Source organism: Kryptolebias marmoratus, linkage group LG5 (genome assembly GCF_001649575.2).
Source record: "Kryptolebias marmoratus isolate JLee-2015 linkage group LG5, ASM164957v2, whole genome shotgun sequence".
NCBI lineage: Eukaryota > Metazoa > Chordata > Actinopteri > Cyprinodontiformes > Rivulidae > Kryptolebias > Kryptolebias marmoratus.
Genome location: NC_051434.1, coordinates 14,833,938 through 14,857,046, shown reverse-complemented (window position 1 = coordinate 14,857,046; position 23,109 = coordinate 14,833,938). Strand labels below are relative to the sequence as shown.

The following is a 23,109-nucleotide window of genomic DNA, read 5'->3' as shown; positions in this document are numbered from 1 at the left end:
TTATTTTTTTTAATTTGTTGCCAGTTTGTTGCCTCTCCCCTTTCTCTTTTCCCAAAATCCAATTTTTTCAAGAGCAACAAAGTGCACTCAGCAACAGCGGCTCCTGACTGAGAGCCATTGACACAAAAATACTGACCCATACCTTCAGGCCCACTGCACTGGGACTAATGGTCGTATTGGAAGCTGAGTGACAACTCGCTAATGACGACCACACTATTTATGGATGTCACAAATGCCAAAAAAGGTCAATGTGTTTTCTCTCCTAGCCCACTTTCACTCAACACGACAATTGCAAATGTTGTGTGGCTTGGAATAACTAACTATTGTTCAGCTGGAAGAGGAGTCACAGGAAGCAGAAACATCAGCTGGGATGACCCATTTAGCAAAAAAGGTTATAACCTTCATGTTTCTCCACAATATGGGAATTAATGCTTTATAATAGGTTTCAGACCCCTGCAAGGTAACTCAGACTTTGAGGGACCAAACTATGAATAACAGCAGTTACTCGCCTTAAGGCCATCACCTTATTTTGACCCTTTTTAACACTCAGTGGAAATGGAAAAGGGAAATGGAAAGTGTGGAGCAGAAGGGAACAAAACAGTACATCATCTGTAGCCTCTCAAGCACCTGACTGTGCAAGGTTTTGTCTCGTATAATCAGAGCAATTAAAAAAAAAAGTCAGCTCTGAAGAATGGTTGAATTACATTCTGTATCAGTGAACCAAAAAATCAAAACAAAACAAACAATAAAAAAACAGGTAAATAAACAAAACAGTCCACTTAAAAAAAAAAAAAAAAAATTGGCACCTTTTCTTTTTTTTTCTTTTTTAAAAGTGGACTATTTTGATTATTTACCTGTGAAATCACCACTAAAACTATATAAAAACACCTTTAGTGATATTTATCCTTTGTTCAAAGTACAGAAGCTGAAAAGGGACAAACTGGTTATGCAGAAGTGTTGCAAAAATTTATTTTCTTGACTTTATCTTGTATAAATAAAGCTAATTTTGTAATTATTATGGTTGAATCATGTCATTATCTCAAGCAAACATTTTGTTTATTTCATATAATGTGTTAAAATATTTAGTTATTTAGAGCTAAAAAAGCATGTTACCTCATAAGAAGAAATTATTTTGAAATCCCATATAAAGAATAAAGTCCTTTATCAGAAATCAGTATAGTCATGGATGGTACTTAATTCAAGCTGGAAATGTCACATCCATCATTAATCACTTTATAACTTATTCCTGTTATAGATCATCTCTAATTATCATGATAGTGAAACAAAATGCTCACATTCTTGCAACATAGTCATTATGTTGAAAAAAAACAGGTGTTATTTTCTTGAGATACTGTAGCAAGATAAAACTAGGTGTTGTCTCAAGGTAACAGAATAGTTAACTCAAAATCTCGAGAAAAACATCCAAATTATTAATCAACAGATGTGTCATTTCTTTACTTCTGTAAAAAGGTTAAACAAATAGTCATTAAAAATACCCCCCAATCTCAAAAGTTTGTTTCTTTTGGCTACATTTAATGTTGTCTTACAGATTTTTTTTTTAAGAACTAATCTTTGAAGTTAGTTAGTATTTTAACATTATTCAATATTTGCCCTGCCAAATATTTTTAAAAGGGAGTTTCAATAGTTAGTCTTTCACAATCTCTCTCCCTTTCTCACACACCGGAGTTGAAGCCTATCTAAATTTTAACTACTGAAGATTCACCAATTGGATTAAAACTACAATATATATATATACTTTTTTAACTTCATCTGACTTTAGTAGAGGCTTATACCTTGGGAGCACCTTAGCAACTAAAGTTAAATACTGAAATTGATAAATACTGTTTGTGACAAAGAATAGGTCACATTGTGCACCAGATTTCTGTGTGATTGAAGGAGAGTTATGAAGAACATTTTTCTTGTCCTCCATTTGCAATAAATCAAGAATCAACACATGGATGAGCTAAATGCTATTCTTCATTGCCACATTTATCTCCAAGGCACCTTGGAGGCTCCTTTTGTTTCCCACAGCAAAGAGAGACTGAAGGTATCCATCCATTCTTCAAGTTGCTAAGCCCATTTTAGGGTTGAGATAGGGATGGGGAGGAGGGATGCCCAGCCCTCCCTGTCAGTGGTAGCTTCCTCTGGCCTCACCCGAGGGATTTCCAGCTGCTTGAAAGCCAGCTGGGAGATATAATCCTTCCCAAAAGCCTTATAGGGAAGCACACAGGAGGGTTATCCTCACTATCCTCTGCAGGTGCCTGCAGAACATCAGCTGGCTCCTCTCAGTGCTCGTTTACTCTTTTCCTAACTTCTTTTCTTTGAGTTTTTTTTTTCTTCACTTGACAAGAATAAGCATAGCTACATTTCATCAATATTCTAGATCTTGTATTTTGGTCCTCTTTTATTTAGGACCCTTAGGTGAGGATCTAGAACTATCTTTTTCACGATGCCCGTATTACCGTGCAAACCAACAATCAATATCACATATTTGTGTTCCATCAATTCAACAGGAAGCTTAAAGAAACTAACTATTTCATACTCTTCTCAGCTGAATGAGGTGTCCAATTCATTTTATTAGTGAGATATTAAAAACAGTAACTTACAATTTTACTCTTTAGAAAAATAAATAAGTATGAGAATATATTTCCTCCAGATGAAAGATCCCGTAACCTCAAGATATAACTTATATTTATTAATGTGAACCTGTCCTACACATTGGGATTTTTGATTAATTAAATTAGTAGATTCCTTGCAAAAACAATAAGGAACAGAAACAAGAACAACAACAAAAAATCACAATCCAAGGTGTCAGAGACGGAAGCAAAGTTGACAGAATAGTATTTCAGCAATGCAGCACGAGATTTGAATGCTTTGAATATACAGTAGTGCAAAATAGAAGTGGATTCCTTAAAGGTCTCAATTTAATTTTGTAGATCCCGTAGTCTCACATCAGTGTACCTTCCATTAATGCAGCTTCAATCAGCTCATCTGACTGATTGCACCGCAGCTTTGATACAGTGGTTAGAGGTGTCTCCTCTGTCTAAAATCCCCATGGTTTGATCCCCGGGTCATTCGCACATCAAAGGGTCCTCACGGAAGTCACTGAGCCCCAAGTTGCCACTTGATAAGATTATCACTGCGTGATTGAGGCTGTAACAAATAATCAAACTCTACAATAATAATAAAAAAAAAAAACATAATAATTAAAGGCAACAAACCAGCATCAGCTTTTAAGGTGGTCAGTTGTTGCAGTTTTAGTCCTTTATTTATCCATTTCAACTATTTAAAGACATATCTGACTGACAGATGCTGCAGTGTGTCACTAACTCTGCGTGTTTTCTGTTTGGCCGGGTCTGTTTCCTGGGTCTTGGTAAAGTACGATGTAGTTCAGAGGGATTTAAGGCTTTCATTTAGAGAACAGCAGCCGGTTGTGGGCGACAACAGTAAAGTTGTTGGTCACTCACCTAAACGGTGAGGTAATGTATTTGGAAAAAATTAAACAGTCAATGCACATCAGCAGCGAGCTCTGTATAGAGGAAATGTTTTACACTGGAAAGGTCACACAGGGGATTGATGTCCACATAAATGCACAGCTCTTTATCTCTCCAACAGTGGTTGGCAATTCAAAACCACTGAGTTGCAGTCAACATCCACTTTCCCTCTCTTTGTTTGTGTCTCTTTGCTTCTACCTTTTGTGTCAGAAGGAGATGCCCTCCACCCAAATTCTCTTTTTCACACAATCACATCTCATTCATGTATTTATGTGACACACAGTTACCTGCTAGTGCTAAAGGCATTTGCATTGCTAGCTCAGATACCACATCCTCTGATTATTTATCTACTTTAGGAACCATGAAAGTAGAATATATATATATATATATATATATATAGTGTCATACCAAATTAAGAGTTTTTTTTGGCCACAACTGTAAAAGTGATGTGGCACAAAGTGCGAGCAATAGCAGAAAGAAGTGAAAATGTGCTTAAAAGGACCAACAAAACGAAGCTGTCCATGAGGAGGAGAAGGACAACTAATGTGCAACAAATGAAAAATATGAAGGTAGGTTTAAATAGAAAAGTTGTATTTTGGGTGTCTTATTGATAAAAGGTGTGAGATAAATGAAGATGTGATGACAGATGTGAAACTGATTTAATGAAATTAATGAAACAAGCTTTTTTTTCGGGGGGAGGTATTGACGAAGGTGATCTAAAAGGCTGTCATGTATTGAGATGACCATTAGCACAGTGAAGGAGATCAGAACAGGCATTATCCTGAACTGCTAAAAAGCCTTCCTTAGTCATGTCAAACAAACACTGCAAGCCACACAAACTATTTATAGAACTGCAGGTTATGTGCTGCAGGCAAAAATCACACCCAGACACAATAAAATTTCTTGACGCCTCTTTTCTCTCTTGTCACATGGGAATAGCTCGCCAAAAACCTGACCTTCATCAAGTTTTTGCAAGAAAGAAAGTTGCAAAATGTGCAGAGTGACAGCATCAACATATAATTAGACAAGCAAAGACATAATGATCAAAATAGCATCCAATATGGTTCTCTGGAAATTCAGAAAATTGACAGCACTGTTCTGGGAGCACCTATTTTCCTGCAAAACAGGTTGCGTGATAGCAAGTAAGACAGATTGCATTCAACTCAATCACTTTAGCTGCACCCATCTATATCTCTCTTTAAAAAAAATAATAGGTGAAAATGAGAAGCTGCGGCATTTCTGCTTGTTGATCTGTTTAACATGAATGCCTGCCACATCCTTAAAACAGAAACTTGTTAGCTCTGTGACCTGACCCCTGGAAATATTTCCCTTGTTAGCTCCCCCCCTTCAAGTGTTACAAAGAGCATCAGGTTATGCACAGGTGACTTACCGGGTCTTTAGCTTGCTGCGCTAACACGGCATAGGTGGATATCCTGCTGCACAGGCATTTGGTGTGGACAGTGTTTGATGCGAGCGTTTGGCAGCCTTCTGTGCCCCAGTTTTCTGCGCCAGCTTCCCTGGAGGGGGAAAGAAAGGGGGGTTAGGGGTGTGGGGTGGGACATGGGAAATAAACTTCTATTGTGACACAAATGTAACTGCCACGTGACTGCATGTGCATTGGACTTCTGGCAGATGGACAAAGTTGACATCATTCACTATTAGGTTCACTAAGTTCACCCATTCACTCATTTAATAATCTGGTCTCCTACACTGACAGATCCTATTCCTGAACTGAATGCCAAAGAAACCGTCCTTCTTTTCAGTCGTTAGCACCATAAATACTTTCTTTCATAAGTTTGTTCATTCTTGTCCTTTAATTTCAAACTAATTTATTTATAAGAACCCTTCAAGTGTCTCAAGGCTCTGCAATAAACCAAACTGACAAAATGAAGATAACAATACATGTACATAATCCAGCCAGATACATATTGGGTACATAACATCGGCGCACCAAGTTACCAGTCCCTGTATGTACCAGACACACACCCAGTACATACCAGGTAGGTAGCAGGTTCAAACCAAGCTGTAATATGTATCGCTTCTAAAATGAAATCAAGACTTTAGAGAAAAACTAGTGCATCGTATTTTAGTTATATATACATATATACATATATATATATATATATAAACATAGTTTGAATGGTAAGCTGCTTTGACACACTGATACTGGGGAAAAGAACACCAAGAATCTTCCTCAACAGAACCTTGTACACTTTAAAGCTCTACACCTATTTATTTCTCCTCCACCACCTTTTTACTTCCCTTTAAATGCTCCCCGCAGAAGGTAGACAGCAAAGGTCGATCAATAGAACTGGAACTAAACTAATTACTCTAGCAGTTCACACCACACACTGGCCCCATGTTTAACCCTGGATATACACTCAATATAGCCACCAGGGACGGTTGAAAGCAAATTGAGAGATAGTTATAGAGATGCTTTGATTGGGTCAAGGGGGGCACATTCATGACTGATGGCAAAATTTCCGCAGAACTCTTTAAAATGTTTTAGCATTTCTTTGATTATGTTGGTGGTGTTTTCACAACTTTGAACTACAGCAACATTTTAATTCGATCAATGACTAACAGTTGATTACTAATCTAATTTGATAAGACCACATCCAAATGCTCCTCAAAAATAAAATAAAAAAAGCTTTTAGCTCTTAGAGTAACATCTCATAATAACACCTCCAGGTATTTGTAAATTACTTTGACGCTTTTGGGAATTTATTGTGTATTTCTGTGTGAAATCTGTAATAGATTAAGGTGATTTTTTCAAATGTTAAGGTGGTTTTATATCAAAAGGATTGTTTGATTGCATATAATCTGATGCATATTAAGTACACACGTCTACAGGGCACAATGAGTCGCCAACAAAATCATGCATGAAGATAACATGAAGAAAGCTCAAGCTACAGCCACAAAAGTGTAAGGAGGAGCTTGTGTTTTATTTGGTACTTAGGGCACTAGAATTCTGCCCCCCATATACATCTGAGGTTGATTATAAGAACTAGGATAAAGCTCAATAAAGACTAAAAATGCTACAGAAACAAATTATAACTCTGATGCTATTAGAAGCTAAATTCAATATGTGGATGCGGAAACCAATTATCTAGAGGATGCAACAGTTTACTTAATTCTTTATAAACAATAATATAGTTTTATCAAATGCAAATAAAATAAATAAAATGTAGAAATTGGATGACTCTGCTCTGCAAATCTGAAAATGCCTATTTATCTGCTTCTACATAATTTTATCATCCTAAAAAGCCCTTTGCCCCCATAAAAAATAAATTATGTCATAAGGGAAACTAAACAGCATTTTGTTGTGGTTGCATGAACAAAACACTCCCCGTGTTTGTTCATTTTGCTCTGTCTTCTGTTAACATTGATAGAGCAAAATAGATGAAATGTAATCATTTTGTAGACAGTGCACTGCAGCCTGTTATTTCACAGCTAATGCTTTAGTGGAGAACTTAATTACCCCTTTCTGAGCTAATAGCAATGAGTGCCCTCGGCAGCTGATGGAGAGAAAATTTAATTGAGTGTTGCCTGTATAATCAACTTACTATATGAGGATTTGCATGAGATTTGAAAAAAAAATGTAAATGACTCAGTGTACTAAAAATATGGGATTCGCCTGACCAAAATATATATATCCTAGTGCCGTTTAAATCTCATCATAAGTCTTTTCTTACCATTTTGTTTTTCAAAAAAAAAATGTATATATATATATATATATATATATATATATATACTGTTTTATATATAAAACATAACAGTTTATATATAACCATATATATATATATAAATAAAACACAAGACTTTTGTAATTAAGTCTTCTTTTTGATCAGTTGGGATTTTATCCAACCAATGGACAAATAAATCATCACAATAAATATATGAATGCATAAAAGTATGAAACGCTATTAGCTGTTAGATATTATACAATATATTTGCCTTAGGTAATGTCTAAATAAAAAAATAATAATATATATATATATTTTTTAATTGTTTATATAATTTAAAACCATCTTCATTTATTTGATTCTAACAAAAAAAATGCAAATTTTCCATGCTATGCGACTAGATGGTGATAAAGTTGAATGAACGACATCAGCAAAATAAGAAATAAAATGCTGTCCATGGCTAAAAAAAAAAGTTGTTTTCATTGTTTTTCATGAATGCCATTTAGAATTTTCTACTTTTTGTTAACCCTGCTGGCATATAATCAAGGTTCCCCAACAACAAGATCAGGTTAAAGCCAGCCATGCTGAGAAGAAGCAGGAAAAAAGCAGCACCATTGTTGTTTTGGTTTCTAAAATTCAAACTCATAGTGGGCCCATAGAAAACAAGTTGCTATTTCTTCATTTCTAAAAAAAAACCTTAACTTGTCAAGTTTAAACAGACACAATGTAGACAGAGTTTTTATAAATCCCCACTTTGGAAAGCATTTTCTTAAAATCTCTGCTTTTCTCACCAAACACAAGAAAAAAAAATAATGATTATGTTCTCTAATATGGCATTATTTCTGACACAAACAATTATGTCAACGCATACCAGAAACAAGCGGAAACAGTTAAACCACCCAGAAGTGAGGTGAATGATAATTTCATTTTCTTTAAGAAACTTTGACATCATTACATGCCTCACAGCTTTGCAAAAATAAATAAATTAAAAAAAAAAAAAAAAAAAAAGCTTTGCAAATCTAATTTGCAAACCACAAGCTCTGCTACTATTGTACCGTTGCCAGACACCACAGGAGACCCTTAAGGATCAAGGATCATTGATGTCTTTGTTATCACTGAAGAGCAGAATGTTGTAGAGTGATCAGGAGTTAAAAGTTACAGTATGTTTAAGAATAAAAAAATAAAAATGGTGAACTCCTTGATAGGTCAGATCTGTTTTGGTGGCAGATGGGATACAGACAAGGAGATAAAACAGTTTTATTTTATTGGTGATCTTTAAATAACTGCACGATGTCCTTATCTAATATTTTCCTTTTTTTTTCTTTTTTTTTTACTTCTGAGCATCTGCTTGTGCTTATTCTAGTAGTTACAGGAAACCACTTATCTGTATACTTTCATCAACATTTAAACATAAAAGTTCAAAAAATAAAAAAAAATGTTACAATTTGTTTTATGCTGTATAATATTATGATTATTAAGTTCAAATTTACTCATGTGTGTCCTTCAAAAACTAATATTAGTTGAAATTGGGTTAAACAAATACATTTGCCAATTTGTTTTCTTTTCTTATATCTTTGCTAAATTGTCTTAATAAATGTGAACATGTTGCATCCTAAGATGCTACCGATCATGTAAGGGAAAACAAACCGTTAAAAGGAAACCACCACTTGTCAATAACAACATGTTCACCAGAGTGCAATACATCACTCCAGATGAAATTTATTTCTGTTGTGACAGGCCACTCCAGCATCATCAGTGTGCCTCTGAATGACAAGAATGCGTCAACATTAATTCTCAAAAGTATATCTGAGCATGAAGGATCACACACACACACTGACACATAATTTATAATGTCAGTAATGAGATGTGAGCACAGCGCCCTGATGATCGTCATCTGCACTGTGACACTTCAAAGACTGAAGATCGGAAAACGAGACACAGCAGAGAAGCTCAGCGACAGTTTGACAGGTAGCAACACGGTGTGGGCTGGTGTGTGTCAGAGAAATATATTAAACAGACAAGGAGACAGTGAGAATGACTGCGTGCATGAGATAACATTGGTGCAGATGTGATCGTGCCAACAAGTGAGGATTTTCTTTGACCAGTTGTTGGCCTACAGAGTTTTCAGGTAACTTTAGTTCTGGCTAAGTGTTCATAGAATCTTTACAGTGGCTCTGATACCAAAGATTACCTCTAATAAATAAATAAATAACAACGGGAGGTTCAAATATAGCCGAAATTCTTCTGTTTCTCTTATTTTTTTTTAATAAAAAGAGTAGTGTGGATGGGTTCTGAAAAAAATAGTATATGCGCTTATTTTATTTACTTATTTTTTGTTTTTCAAATTGTAACTGAGAACTCCTTAGATTCAACAAATCAAAGATCAAGATTCTTAGTTTAGCAGGTCTTTGGTCATAATACAAATTAAGAATTCAAATGAGGAATCAACAAATGTAATACACGTCTTCCTGTAAACGACAACCCATGTTTCCAACTTAATGCTAAGCATGTGCTTTTCATTTAAACTAAAAAAAATGTATCCAGAAGTGAGAGGTTCATTCATTAGGATGTGCAACCGCGAGTGTAACACTTTTTGTGTTGATCCGCCTTGTAACTGTTGAGATATTCCACAGTTGACATATTGATAGCATAAGCATATTGAAATGCATTCCAGTGTACTCTCTAATTGTTTGTGGGATGTTGATGTAGCTGTTCAAAGAATATAAATAAATAAATGTAACACTTCCTGAGCAACGGTACAAATTGACCTTTTAGGTCTACGGAGGATGCATTGGCATAAACTCTTGACTGAAAGGGCAATGCTGTAAAAGCCAACTGCCTCCTGTTAGAAAGCAATAAAACAAGCCAAACAAAAAAAAAAGGGCTAAACAAGTTTTGAATTCCTGTAAGTGTGGCTCTTATTGCATAAATTTTACCTGAATAAACGAAAAGTCACGGTAAAGCCGTTTCACCTGTGCCTCGCACACATAAAAACTTGCAGTAATTTTTGTGTTGTATTCAAGTAAGGCTTTTAACAGCCATCTGATGACATTTTATGGTTGTTTACATAATTAAATACATAAAAAAAGTTTGCCACACTTACAAAACTAGTAAGCATAACTGAATTGATTGCATTTTCAAATCCAGAAATTAAAATTTGACGTTGAAAAACAGGGGTCAGTAATCAGTTATGATTTTAGGGTTTTATGGAATTTCAGTAAACTGCTACTTCAAAGAGTTGTTTGTATGACTTTACACAAACAACATTTAAATGCATTTGTGATTGAACACCGTACTTCTCTGATCCGTTTACTTTGTAAATGTATCTTTTTGCATCTTCAAAGACTGATTTACTAACTATATAAACATATTTTAGGATTAAATTAAGGCAGCATAACATCATTTTAGGAGCTATACATTTCTGGTAGTGAGGACATTTACTTGATAAAAACAAACTGTGTTACATGTTGAAAACACTTGCTTCTGTGTCATCATTGGTCAGAAAAGAAAATAGAGATTTTACACAGTGGGAAAAAAGTAATGGGAAAAATAAAAATGATGAATAAAGCAATGGAGGATGGCAAAATAATTTCATGCTTTGATGGAAATCAGTATGTAAATTACAGAAAGTTTTGCTCTCATTACATAAACAATATTTTAAAGTCAGATTGCTATAACATCTAAAGAGAGAGAGAAAAAAAAAAAAAAAACGAAACAATGCAGGGTAGGGTTTAACATCCAGCATTGAGATGTCATTGAGCACGATGCCATAGATTATGTGACCCAACGTTTTCATTTCTTTGTTGAAAAGAGCACAATGTCTGACACAGAGCGAAAATTAGTAAATCGCAGTGTAGACATGAGATCTAATGAATCATAAACAGAAGGACAAATATAAGGACAGGCTACAATGAGCTCATGAGGATAATATTTAGAGAAACCAATGTATTACAACTAATTGCATATATTAACATGCTAGCTAGAGGTTGCTTCAATCCATCTCTTCCTAACATATATTGTTTTTGTTTTTATCATTGCAACTTCAACAACACAATATTTTACACCAACTATGAATCATCCTCATAACTGTACTTTATTAGTATGATTGATGCTCTAACTTGAATTTAACAGTCCAGTTTCAACTTTTAACATGAAATAATTTACGTTTTTTTGTTGTGTTTTGGTTCCTATCAATAAGTGGAGATTGTTAACCATAAATTAAAGGTTGAGCAGACTAGATGCTGACCCAGTTCCGTTTAGCTGCTTCAGGTTCATGGTCCTATCTTGTATTGCCACCACATCTCTGGCTATAATTAAACTGACAAAAAGTCTCTGTTTAAATTGTCTCCTAATATGGAAAAGGCTTCCACAGGGTGCTTAAGTTAAGGTTCTGAGCACATTGCACACTCTGCAAGACTGCTGAACTCTAAGTGGTGGAATGTTAGAAGTCTGTGATTATTTCGTGATCATATGCCTGTACTTCACAGTAAAAAAAAAGAAAACTAAGGAATTTTTTCATCATGTTGACCCCAAGTCTCTTACCATGCCAAAGGCAAAATGGGTGTGAATCCAATCAAGATATTATTCATTTTCTCGCTGAATTTCCCAAATGGTTAACACTACAAGTGTAACTGTAACTTTCTTAAATTGAACCCCCTGTGTCTCACTGTTCATGACTTTTCCTAAAATAACTCTGCATAACATATTGTCAATCAACGGATGTCTGTAATACAGACTAAAACTACAACCATTCATACCTGGACCACCGAGGGAGTCCTTATTACTCCATCATGAACAGTGTTACATGCTGCATACCAAGGCGTTGTATTATAGTCACGGTTGCTGCCATGACAACCAAGTCCAAGGGGAAACAACTTACAGGAAGACTGACTAACAAAATAAAACATGCTCTTTTTATTGACTGAACAATACCTAGTTCTAAAAGAACTTTTAGATCAGTTTCACTGGTTTGACATGGGTATTTATAATAGGCTCCCGATTGGACAAAGCAATTCAAGAAAATAAGGCTTTAGTAGAGGCATGGCCAAAAAATGCTATATTTTGACTCTTATTCTTATAAAATGATAAGCTAGATAAGTCAGATCATAAACAAGGGGGAACAAAATGAATGTGAAACTAGTTTGGGCAGTGCTCCAAAACATGAGCGAGAAAGATCTGGGTTGAGAAAAAAATATGCTATTAAGCATGAAGGAATCTAAAGAATATAAGGTCAGTGATCAATAATAGGCGAGAATAGACCTAAAGCATCTTTGACAAGATGCTATAGAAATTCTAGCATCTAGCAGACCTGCATCCTTGATACTTAAATGGCTCTGCAAAATTTTATTTTTAAACCTTGGAGTTTGTTATTCAGTGACTACACATCCCTGACCCAGCACAAACAATCTCAAAAATTCCGACTGATGAGAGAAAAAAATGTAAAAATTCTGGAGTCAAGAGCAAGGTTTCACAGAGAGTAAAATCAATTAAATAAATAAATAAAGAAAGAAACATGTTGTCCACCTAGCACATGGATAGTGTACTGTCAAAATTAATTTGCACTGGTCATTTTGTTTGTAATGTATTCAATTTATGGCAAATATTTAGGCATATACAAGAGCCTAAACAGTCAAAACGTAACAAAATACAGCATCTTCATAAATTTCATGTTTCATGTCATTATTAAGGCTACAATGGCAGGGAGTAAAAATGAACCCCTCTAGTGGTTCTGGTTGTACAGGAATATTGGTGTTATTAGTGTTTATTTTGTCACAAAAAGAAGGAAAAATCCCTCATTATCCTAATTTCTTTTCTACTGTAAATCAGAATGCCATACCTTGCCAATTGTATGCCAATTCCACCAAATATATGGAAATCAATCAACCCCAACGTCACAGCAGAAACAGACAAAATATTTAGTGAGAAATGTATTTATTCTGGCTGATGAAAACCATTAGAAAAGACATTTTATCTGAGTCTGCCAGGGAGCTGAATTGCACATTCAGCAGAGGCACTACATTCAGGCCTTTTTACTTTCAATACAGCAAGAAAGCATTGAAGCAAATCCTCACATGACACAAATCATTTGTACTTGCTCAACCTTTCCTAACATCTATTATACAGGACTGGCCAGGATGCATTTATACTACAGTATTAGCTACAGTGCAGGCCCATGTTTATGTTCTTGTGCATGAGAGTCCGAGTGCGTGTCCGCATACATAAATGTATTTGACCCACATTTTAACTCTGTAGGAACTAAGCTTTTCTACTCTTCCTCTGTCAAATCCAGAGGCCGATCTCACCACCAGAAGAACATGATCCAAGATTATTTGAAGGATGTTGATGTGGGAGATTATGCGGCTTATGTGTCTAAATGTTATCTCCACGATGGCTACTCGAACATGAAATATTTATTGATGTGAAACCCACGTGATAAGGAATGACTCAGAGAAAAACATGAATTAGACATCTCTTCTGATGCATGAAAACCATTTGCGGCTGGATCAATATGGTAAAACAAGAAATGTGTTTGATAAAAGGTTGTTTACTGTATCCTTACTTATCCAGTAGATTTTTTTAAAAACGGAAGAAAATGTTTGAATTAGAGATAAATCTGCTGTCTTTGTTTAATCCTGCTTGCCATCATTGTTACTTGTGTCACGTGAGCTCATCACACAAAACCTTTCTTGACATTCCTTACTTGATTTGTGTGCGGTGAATGCTTTGTCAGTGACCTCCACTGTCCCAATCTGCTGCTCTCTGGCATGGCCCAGGGCTAATTTCTAAGCTTCTTTCCAGGGATTATCTTTCCTCCTGGTGTGCAGGGTAGTGAGCTAGCAGGAAATGCAGAGATTCCAGTCTTGGCTACAGCTATTAAGGGTCGGCCTTTGTGAACACGAAGAAGAACATGCAGTGTAACTATGAAGAAAGTGATGCCCGTAGCAATGGATTATTATGGCCTACTACTGACGGTGAAAGAGTGATGATGGTTTTGCCCATGTCTGTATTCATGTGTGTGTAAGTGTGTTCATTTTTTTGTCATGTGCGCAAAATACTTCATAAACCACTGGATGGATTTTATTGAAGCTCTCAGGGTGTAATCATTGGATGTACATCTGCATCTGATTAACTTTTGCAGTCAACTTAATTGAAGATGGCTGCAGATAACTGACATGAACCAAAACAAAAATGTCTCTACGTCAGACAACTAATGAGCTAAAATTTGTTGTGGTAGTAGCTGAGATTAATTTCAAACACATAGTCTGAGCCCTATACATTGCACAACTGATTTGCCAAGAACTCTGACATTTCCATAATTGTTGTATGTACATCTACAGCTGACTAAATTTTGGAGTCAACCCAGTTCAAGTCAACCCAGTTCAAGATGGTCGTCACACCTAATCAACCTTAGATGATCTTAGTGAAACACTATGGCATAAAAAAATAGTAACTGATATGCATTACTTGAATGGATGCTAGGTTTTCGATTTATTCTAGTTTCAAAATCAAATCTTTTACATCTCATTTTTAAATTTATACAACTTAAAGGCAACCTTAAAGATTTATTGGTAAACTGGACACTTCTTTTGTTAGAGCCTCACAAAGGAAAGAAAGACCAACAAAAATGGGAAAAACTGAGTTTTGTGAAACTCTTTACTCCTGCGCTACCTGCCTATGGTGAAGAGAACAGGAGTAAAGATATTAACACTAATGCTTTAATTTGCCAAGCTTACAAATAAGACTTTAGAATTACGTTTTGTAATGCATTTTTGTACCAATAATAATGATGATAATAATAATAATAATAATAATAATAATAATAATAATAAAACAGAAGGATAGCTGTTACTTACTTTCAAGCTGTACAGGTTTAGCAGTAACAGGCAATGTATTCCAGCCGACAGGGAAAAAAAAAAAAAATCTTCACTATTTCTAACCTTTAAATACTAATCAATACAAATGCCTAACATCTTCATCTAAAGCTACAGCCTCAGTTCTAAAGGTTATTGCTGTCTGGACAGTAAGATACAGCACTCTATTCAACCTCCTCTGGTCACATGGTAGTGAAATCAATAACACTAATGCTTCAAGTCCACAAAAACGGACTAACAATCTGATAATATAATGAACTACTCTATCCACCCATATTAAAGAGCATAACTTTCCTCAAGTAAAAGCTTTTCACATGTATCCCTGAAGTCCAACTGCAGAAAGAAACCATAGCTTGGAAAATTGGAACTAACTTCAAGAACTAAAATCTACTTGAAGGCATCAAAAGTCACCTAAATCTGACTCCTTGTCAACCTTGAGAGCCAAACAAATTGAGAGTTGCATTCACCACCCTGGCGCTTTCTGTATGTGCTGTTGTGATAGCAGTAATGAGCAGAGAGCCTGTCTACGTCTGAAACACCCAATAGACGAAGAGTGCACATAAGCCCTACTGGCCGACTCCCTCTTGCCGTGCTGACTCGCTGTTTGACACAGTCTTGATCTCTTGTGTTCTGTCAGATGGAAAAGTAGAGCAAGCTGTATCAGCCATCCACCCCCACTCCCCTCATCCCTCCTTCTGGTGGCTACACTGTTTAGTGTGTTACTATGTGTGTGTGTCCATCTCTGCTTAAGAGTATGTGATGACCAACAGCATCTCCTGACAGAAAATATTACTTCAAGAGCCAAGTCTATAGTATTTTAAATACTTGTATTGGCAGTTTTATGGCCTATCAAATAGTGACACACCCAGACAGTCTTCACAAAACTGTTTTGAGCCAAACACTGACACAAAGCAGAGCGTGGCTCTGATAACATAATCATCATACCCACAGCTGCACTTCAGAGATACTATACACTAACAAGTATTTTCTAAGATTACTATTGCTTTAAACAACACCTTTAAATGTTGGTGTCCCACACTGTGAGCATGACCCTTTAGTGCCAGTGCCAAGTATAAGAATCAATATCATCCATAACTAAAAGGTGTTGTTCTTGGCATTGATCTTTGCAACCTACAAAATAAAAAGTTGACTAAAAACATCAAATGTATCATAAAGGTGATATTTATATGATATTAATTTGTATTTTTACATACATATGTATTTGTTTGTATGCCCAAAATGAACTAGAGATTCTAATTGTAAAATTCGAGGTTTGTAGAGTTCCATTTCTTACATCCTTCTTTTGATTTTTCCAGTTTCCTTTTTTTTGTTCCTGGTTTAAACAGTTGCAAAAATGATAATGGTTATATTCATCTTATAATATATTCTGTGAGCACATTTTTAAGTGTTTGCTATCCTATTTAACTATTTAAAGCAAACTTTAAATGTTAATCACTGTCTGTACTGGTTTTATTCAAACATCATGCATGTTATTGGCATCTTGAGGTTGAAGCACAAACGTCATATATTTGTCCACACTGTCGAAAAAAAACAACATTTTTTCCCCTTATCAATGCTAGCAAAACATTGCAGTCACACAGGCTAAAAATGTGAGTTACTATGTAGTCTAGCCTACAGTATAGCTAGCCAAAGTGGCCATTTTTACCCCAAATATTAACACAATAAATTAAGTATTTATTGAATGCAAATCCACATTCCTAGTCCTGGATTAGTTTAGAACCCCTTTACTTTTTTTGAAGTTTGTGGAAAAGGCCTGATTTTTTTTTTCTGCTGATTCTGTTTGCACAGTCAGCTGCATAACAATTCCTCTCCATTTTAGTTCTGCTTTTTTTTTTTTTTTTTGTACAGACTGTTACCCCACGATCATTATCAAGGATCTTCTTGCTACTAAGTGTACATAACCTTAGTGCAAGTCTATGGCAGTGGCATTATGTGCATAATCTCATGTGGTCCCAGAATGCACCGAATTGACACACTGACTCACATCCACAAAACATTCCTAAATATCCATTTTGGAGGTCATTATTGGATTAAAAATTACTACATCAACCACTGAGCATTTTTGTGGCACATGCTTAAAATAAAAGTCTGAAATTTACTATACAAAGCAACACACAAGTACTGTAAAACATCAATATTGAGCAGTACTTCTTTAATCTATATGCATGTCTTGAGTAATACCTTGTACGCATATAGAAATTGTATAAGGTGTGGACTGAACACAAAGGTCAAATTGGGGAATAAAAAACGCTAATTTGATATCTCAATTACCCAGTGTGTGCCTAGTAGCATTATAGTATGCACTGTTAATCTTATACACTATACTGTAAAGTAATACATTTCAATGCAAAGATATATTTATAAGAGAAAATGTCGCTTGAATTTCTTGTTTTTGTTGCTGTAGGAAAATATCTTTATGCACCTACCAAGCCACAAACCTGCAAAAAGAAGAAAGAAATGTTGGTTGTGGTCAAAACTAGTTATTGTCCATCAATGCATCCATTCTTTCATCCATCTATTTTTTTTCTTTAATCAGCTTTTTCGATTCAAGGTTGCAGGGGAGCTGGTGCCTATTTCTACCAGTCATTGTGCCTTTTCATAAACAAATGTTATTACATTTTGGACAGATTTGAGCCCAGCTAGTTTTTTGGCATCATTAAGAAAAAAAATATTTTAATATTCACAGCTGTTAAGGTTGAGACTTTCCAGAGCCAAAGATGATAGCAAAGACACATTAGTCTCAGCCAAAAACAAGCATGTTAGACTGAGGATTTCAGAGCTAGTTGCACTGGACACCAGGTCTTTATTACTTTTTGACACTGGTGTGTAGTGGTAGGGTCTTTAAAGCACTTATCTCCTATCAAACAGAACCCTAATCCTTTCATACCAAGGATTAAAAGAAAAGGATTAAATGAACCCCAACTGAATACCAGTTAGCTTTGCAAGTCAAATGTCATCCATCCATCAAAACCACACCAGGTTTCACATTTATCTCCTACTTCTCAGTTATGTTTGAGTATTTAAACAATAATCTATATTTGACTACCTATGATAGAGTTTTAGGCTTTGACAATTGTCAGTAAGTTTCTTTCATATCAGAAATAGAATGTAAATACAAGAGTAATGCAAAAATAAATGTTTGAGTAGCGTAGCAATGCATATTTAATCAAAGCCAACATAGCTTTCAAAAATTTCTAACAGAGTTCCATTGATCCATAATGCACCAGAGATGTAGTATGTGCTTCACAGTACAATGAGTGTATGTACTGAATGCATGTGTGTGTCACTGGTGCTGGTTCAGGCTGATATTTCACGCTGTGGCAGAGGCAGAGTGAGGGTCACAGCGTGGAGACGCTAGAGGCAAGGTCGGGATCCGCGGCAAAGACAAGCTGAACATGCATCATCATTTCCCGTGGAGGAGAGAGCTATCAGACAAGGAAGGAAGAAAGATTTTTTGAAAAAAAAATGGGTATAGAGTCAAGGTCTTAACTGTCCTGCTCAGTAGCTGGAATAAAACATTGCCTTTTTAAGTCTCTAGATATAATAGATTTGTGTAAAACATGTTTTGACACATGATGTACAATCACCACTGTTGACTGGGCCTTTCTTTGCTTTTGCTAGCCCGAGCTACAGGTTTTCAACTACATATGACAACCGGTTGAGGGTTGGTTGTGGGGACAAGCACACGGGGGAAGATGGGGTAGGGATAGTGGACTCAACAATTTGGGTGAGCAGATTGTGCTGACATATGGGCCTGTTAGGGGTAAAATAAATAAATAAACATTCACACATAAATACTGAGATGACTTGTGAGCATCACAAACTTTCAACAAACGCAGCTGAAAGACAATCATCTTTAAATGAGCCCTTAGATTTTTATAAAATGTCAAATATAAAATAATAATAATTTATTTAAAACTCATATTTTTCATTAAAATGCACAGTGGGTTGAAAAAGTATTCACCCAGATAGCTTTATATGTGTCTAGTTCCCTTACAACTTAATTTAAAAACATTTTGTGTTTAGTTTGTTTTTAAATTACACAAAAAATCTACCACTTCAGACATGCTAAATATTTTGATTAGGAAACAACCCCCCTCCCCCCACACACAAATAAAATAAATAAAAAAAAAAAAAACGTAGCATTTATAATTTTTCGTCCCTCAATCAATGCTTCGTCGAGCCACCTTTTGCAGCAGCTACAAAGCAAGTCTCTTCAGGTACATCTCCACAAACGTGCCACATCTTGCCACTGGAATTTTTGGCCATTCTTCATAGAAAACTGCTCCAGCTCCAATTCCAACATTCTGAATTCAATTTAGTTCAAGATTTTGAGTGGGCCAGTACATTTTACCGTTTCTCTTTCAACTACTGGAGTGTTGCTTTGGCAATCTGTTCAGTGTATTTGTGCTGCTGGAAGGTGGAGGACTGTATTTTGCACCATCCATTACTCCCAACTTTGACCAATTTATCTGCTGATGGAAAACATTCCCACAGCATGATGATCCCAACACAATGCTTCACAGTGGAATGGAGTTCATAGCATGATGAGAGGTGTTACAATTGTGTGAGACAGTGTGTTGTCCTTGATGGCAAAACTGTTCACTTTTGCTCTTTTGTGACAACAGGTTTAGGGAGTCTCATCATCTGATACATAGTATCCCTACAGATGGATCTCATTGAACCATTTATTTTGCGTCTGGTTGAGGCTTTAAAGGAAAGAGGTTCTCAGTTTTATACTTTTTGGAATTGTTGAAGTTTGGGTTTCGAGGTAACAAAATTCAAAAAAAGAAAAAAAAAATACAAGGAGGGTAAATACTTTTGCAGTTATGAATGTTTTATTTATTTTTTATTTTTTTGCCCATGTACTTGGACAAAATTTATATCCAGTGTTTCAAATGGGGATGCATCCACACACTAAATATAGTCTCTTTATAGAGGTCACAGAATTACAAAGTTTATTTTTTTTTCCACATTGTTGAGCTGAACTTCTTCTCTACTGTGGTATGGTTCAGTTGCTGTTCTGTTTGCCCTCCCTTCACACTGCTATCTATGCATTCTCCACCTCTTGTCTGCCTTCTGCTCAACCCCAAAGCCCATGGCTCACTCAGAAAGACAGCCAAGCTGAGAGAGGTGATATCTTTCAGCAAACAAACGGCTGCTTTGTACAACATGCTCTCCGTCCATATCAACTTCACACTCGTGATAAGCTCCAGACAAGATCTTCTGTCTGACATAGACAAACAATTGAGAATGATTGGAATGAAAATACTAATTCTGCATGCTGTTCAAACGCCTTTTCCTGTAGGCATATGTGCAAATAAATGTGTGTACTGTGTCTAAAATCCATGATTTTTCTATAGGTTGTAAGACATCCGAAGAATCACTTCATCGTGTAAGCCAGGTATTGGTCAGTGTATGTGTCTGCATGCTCTTTTCTGTCTGCACACATTTGGATATTTTCCATATACCCCCCAGCTGTGATATGTGGATAGACATCACTGCCTTGTTTCCACTTTATATTCTGTTTGGCTCTGTGCCCTCGTCATGTCTGCAAATTTAATTTGATTGCAGCTGTAATCTGCAAGCTAGTTAATTGACTTTGCCCAGCATTGTTCCTCTGCTACCTTGATGGGTAGAGGTACCTTGATAAGTTCCAATGTCTTATCCTCTCACCGCAAACCTGCACTCACATTGTGTGCTTTTGGTCACGAGAGAGCTGGTCTAGTGCTGGAAAACTAATGTGATCCCACTGGAGCTGCCGAGCTGACCACCATTTTTCTGCCATCAGTCTTGTTGTCACAATAAACAGGGAGGCCTTCTGTGATGGCCCCCTGACAAATTCAACTCCTATAAAATCCATTTACTCTGTCGAAGTATCATATGTCAAATCTGTCTCCGAGAATTATTTTCGTGTACAACTCATTGGCATTGACAAGCATATTTTGTAAGAAAAAATAATGTCACCACGATTGCACTTTTAATTAACATGGACATGACACAAGTGACAAAACAATCCCTGTTGAATACAATGCTGACTAATATGTGGAACATTTACCTTGTAGAACTGCATGGCAACTCTAATTTCACCTTCACATACAATATTGAATTCCTTTAATGAAAATGAAAACAAATAATATATATTTAACTATTATTTTGTGCATTTTGCAATGATTTAATGGTTTTCAGTATTTTGTTGAAGCCTAAAATTACTTTATATAATTGTATGACATGTTCAAGTCAAGAAAATACCATATTGATCTTTTACTCACAAGAAAGCACCACAAAGCATCGCAGTGCATTAATTAAACTGAATACAAGTGCTTGATTGCCACTTTGCGTCATTCATTTGCATCAAACTGTAGCTTCAGTGTTTATCCCAGATAAAATCACTTAATATAATTGATGGGCAAACCAAAGAACACATTCAAGGCATTATCTTGTTGGCTTCTCTGGTCTATAACTCTTTTCTAATAAATAATACCATCTAAAATGTTGCCAGTAAATGTTTTTTTTTTTTTTTTTAAGCTGGACTGACATATTCTGAAAAGTGAGTGGCAGAATTCAGTATTTTTAGTTCTACTGGCATTGCTAGAACATATGTGCCAAAATGGTTTGCAGTAATTAAAGTGCAGTGAGACAATGACCTAGAATGAGGAGTGCCTCGGGAAGTGAAGTATAATAAGCAATATGTAAGCCTTGCACTGGCAAATTTAGCTCACTTAGAAATGGATCGGTAGCGTTTGAACACCGTCACTTAACTAGTACAACTCAAGTTCAAAAAGTAAGTGTCATTATAAAATTAATGTTGCCCATGGAGGAGGGGATGATTTATTTTTAGTCAGTCCAAGTCCCCATAGACAAGGATAAGAAGACAACACCACCGCACATGTTAATATTCATTGGTTTATTAACATTATAGAAACTTGGCAGCTATTATTCCACTTTGGTGGTGAATGGGTCAGCAGCCTCCTTTTTAAAACCTTTAGGAAAACTAAACTGGACTTCTACAATGATCTGCTATACTCAGCGACTATGGCAGTCTTACCCAAATATTTATTTTATTTTTTTCTTTTTTAAAGAAACACATGGACCTTTATTGGCTCTGTTGACTCATAAGCCAAGTACCTCATTGGGCTACATCTGTTGGTAACTAGTTGGCAAACAGTATTTGTGAGTAGGTCTCAAAATGTTTGAAGGGGTTATCAATTTCTTCACGGGAAGAAGTGGGCAACAGGGTGAATGACAAAATAATGTGCCTAGAAAACATTTGTAATTCAGTAAGACTGCAACTGAGAGTTTGCCTTTTTTTCCGCTCACTTTATGTGCTATGATTCAAGTCTAAAGTAGTGCTCTGCATGAACTCTGTGTAGCTGATTTGAATAAGAAACTAGTCACCAGCTATGAGCCAAGTAAAACTTTAATACACTAACCAGAAGTCTTGTTTTTGGGAAGTGTAATAACAATCATGAATTGTGATTAAAGTCTGAAGTAAACAAAATGTTCTTTTTTTTTTTTCTTTTTTTTTCTTTTGGGATAAGTATAAAGCAAACAGTTCTAACTATTTTTTCAATGAACAACATATTTTTAAAAAAAGCAAATGCTGCTGCAGATTAAAAAGTATTCAGAGTAACAAAACTGAAAATATGATTAAACTTTAGTCTAAAAGACAAGGACAAAGACGCTTGTATGGAAAAAAAGTAAATAAATAACCTGGACTGCAAAAAGAACCTGAAGATTCAGCTGTATATAAAGGAGTGTAGCTGTGCTACTTTCAGCATGCAAACTATTGTAAAATATTAAATAAGATAAAATGAGACGAGTGACAAAAGTGTAAACACTCCAAAAAACTGTAAACAAATCCAGTTGGCTAATGCTAGTGACTAGCGAAAAATAAGTTTTAGTCCTCATCAGTACAGCAGAAAATGAAAAAGATAATAAAAAAACGACAGATAAACCTTTTAAGTGGATATAAACAAGAAAATTGAGAAAAAAAAAGTTTTTTAAGTGTAAACTCAATTGCAAATGGATGTAGAA

General features: G+C 35.7%; 1 protein-coding gene across 22 annotated transcripts in view; it reads right to left on the bottom strand.

The window, feature by feature from the left end:
• The window catches only part of adgrb2 (adhesion G protein-coupled receptor B2), a 262,967-nt gene that overhangs the window by 58,610 nt on the left and 181,248 nt on the right, over window positions 1-23,109 (bottom strand). For all 22 annotated transcript variants that reach the window (XR_005233158.1, XR_001808696.3, XR_005233161.1 and 19 more), the window contains one exon: window positions 4,885-5,011. Coding sequence is in view for 10 of the 22 variants with exons in the window: in XM_017421731.3 (XP_017277220.1) it covers window positions 4,885-5,011 (127 nt within the window). In the remaining 12 variants the exon portion in view is untranslated. The remainder of the gene's footprint in view (window positions 1-4,884; window positions 5,012-23,109) is intronic.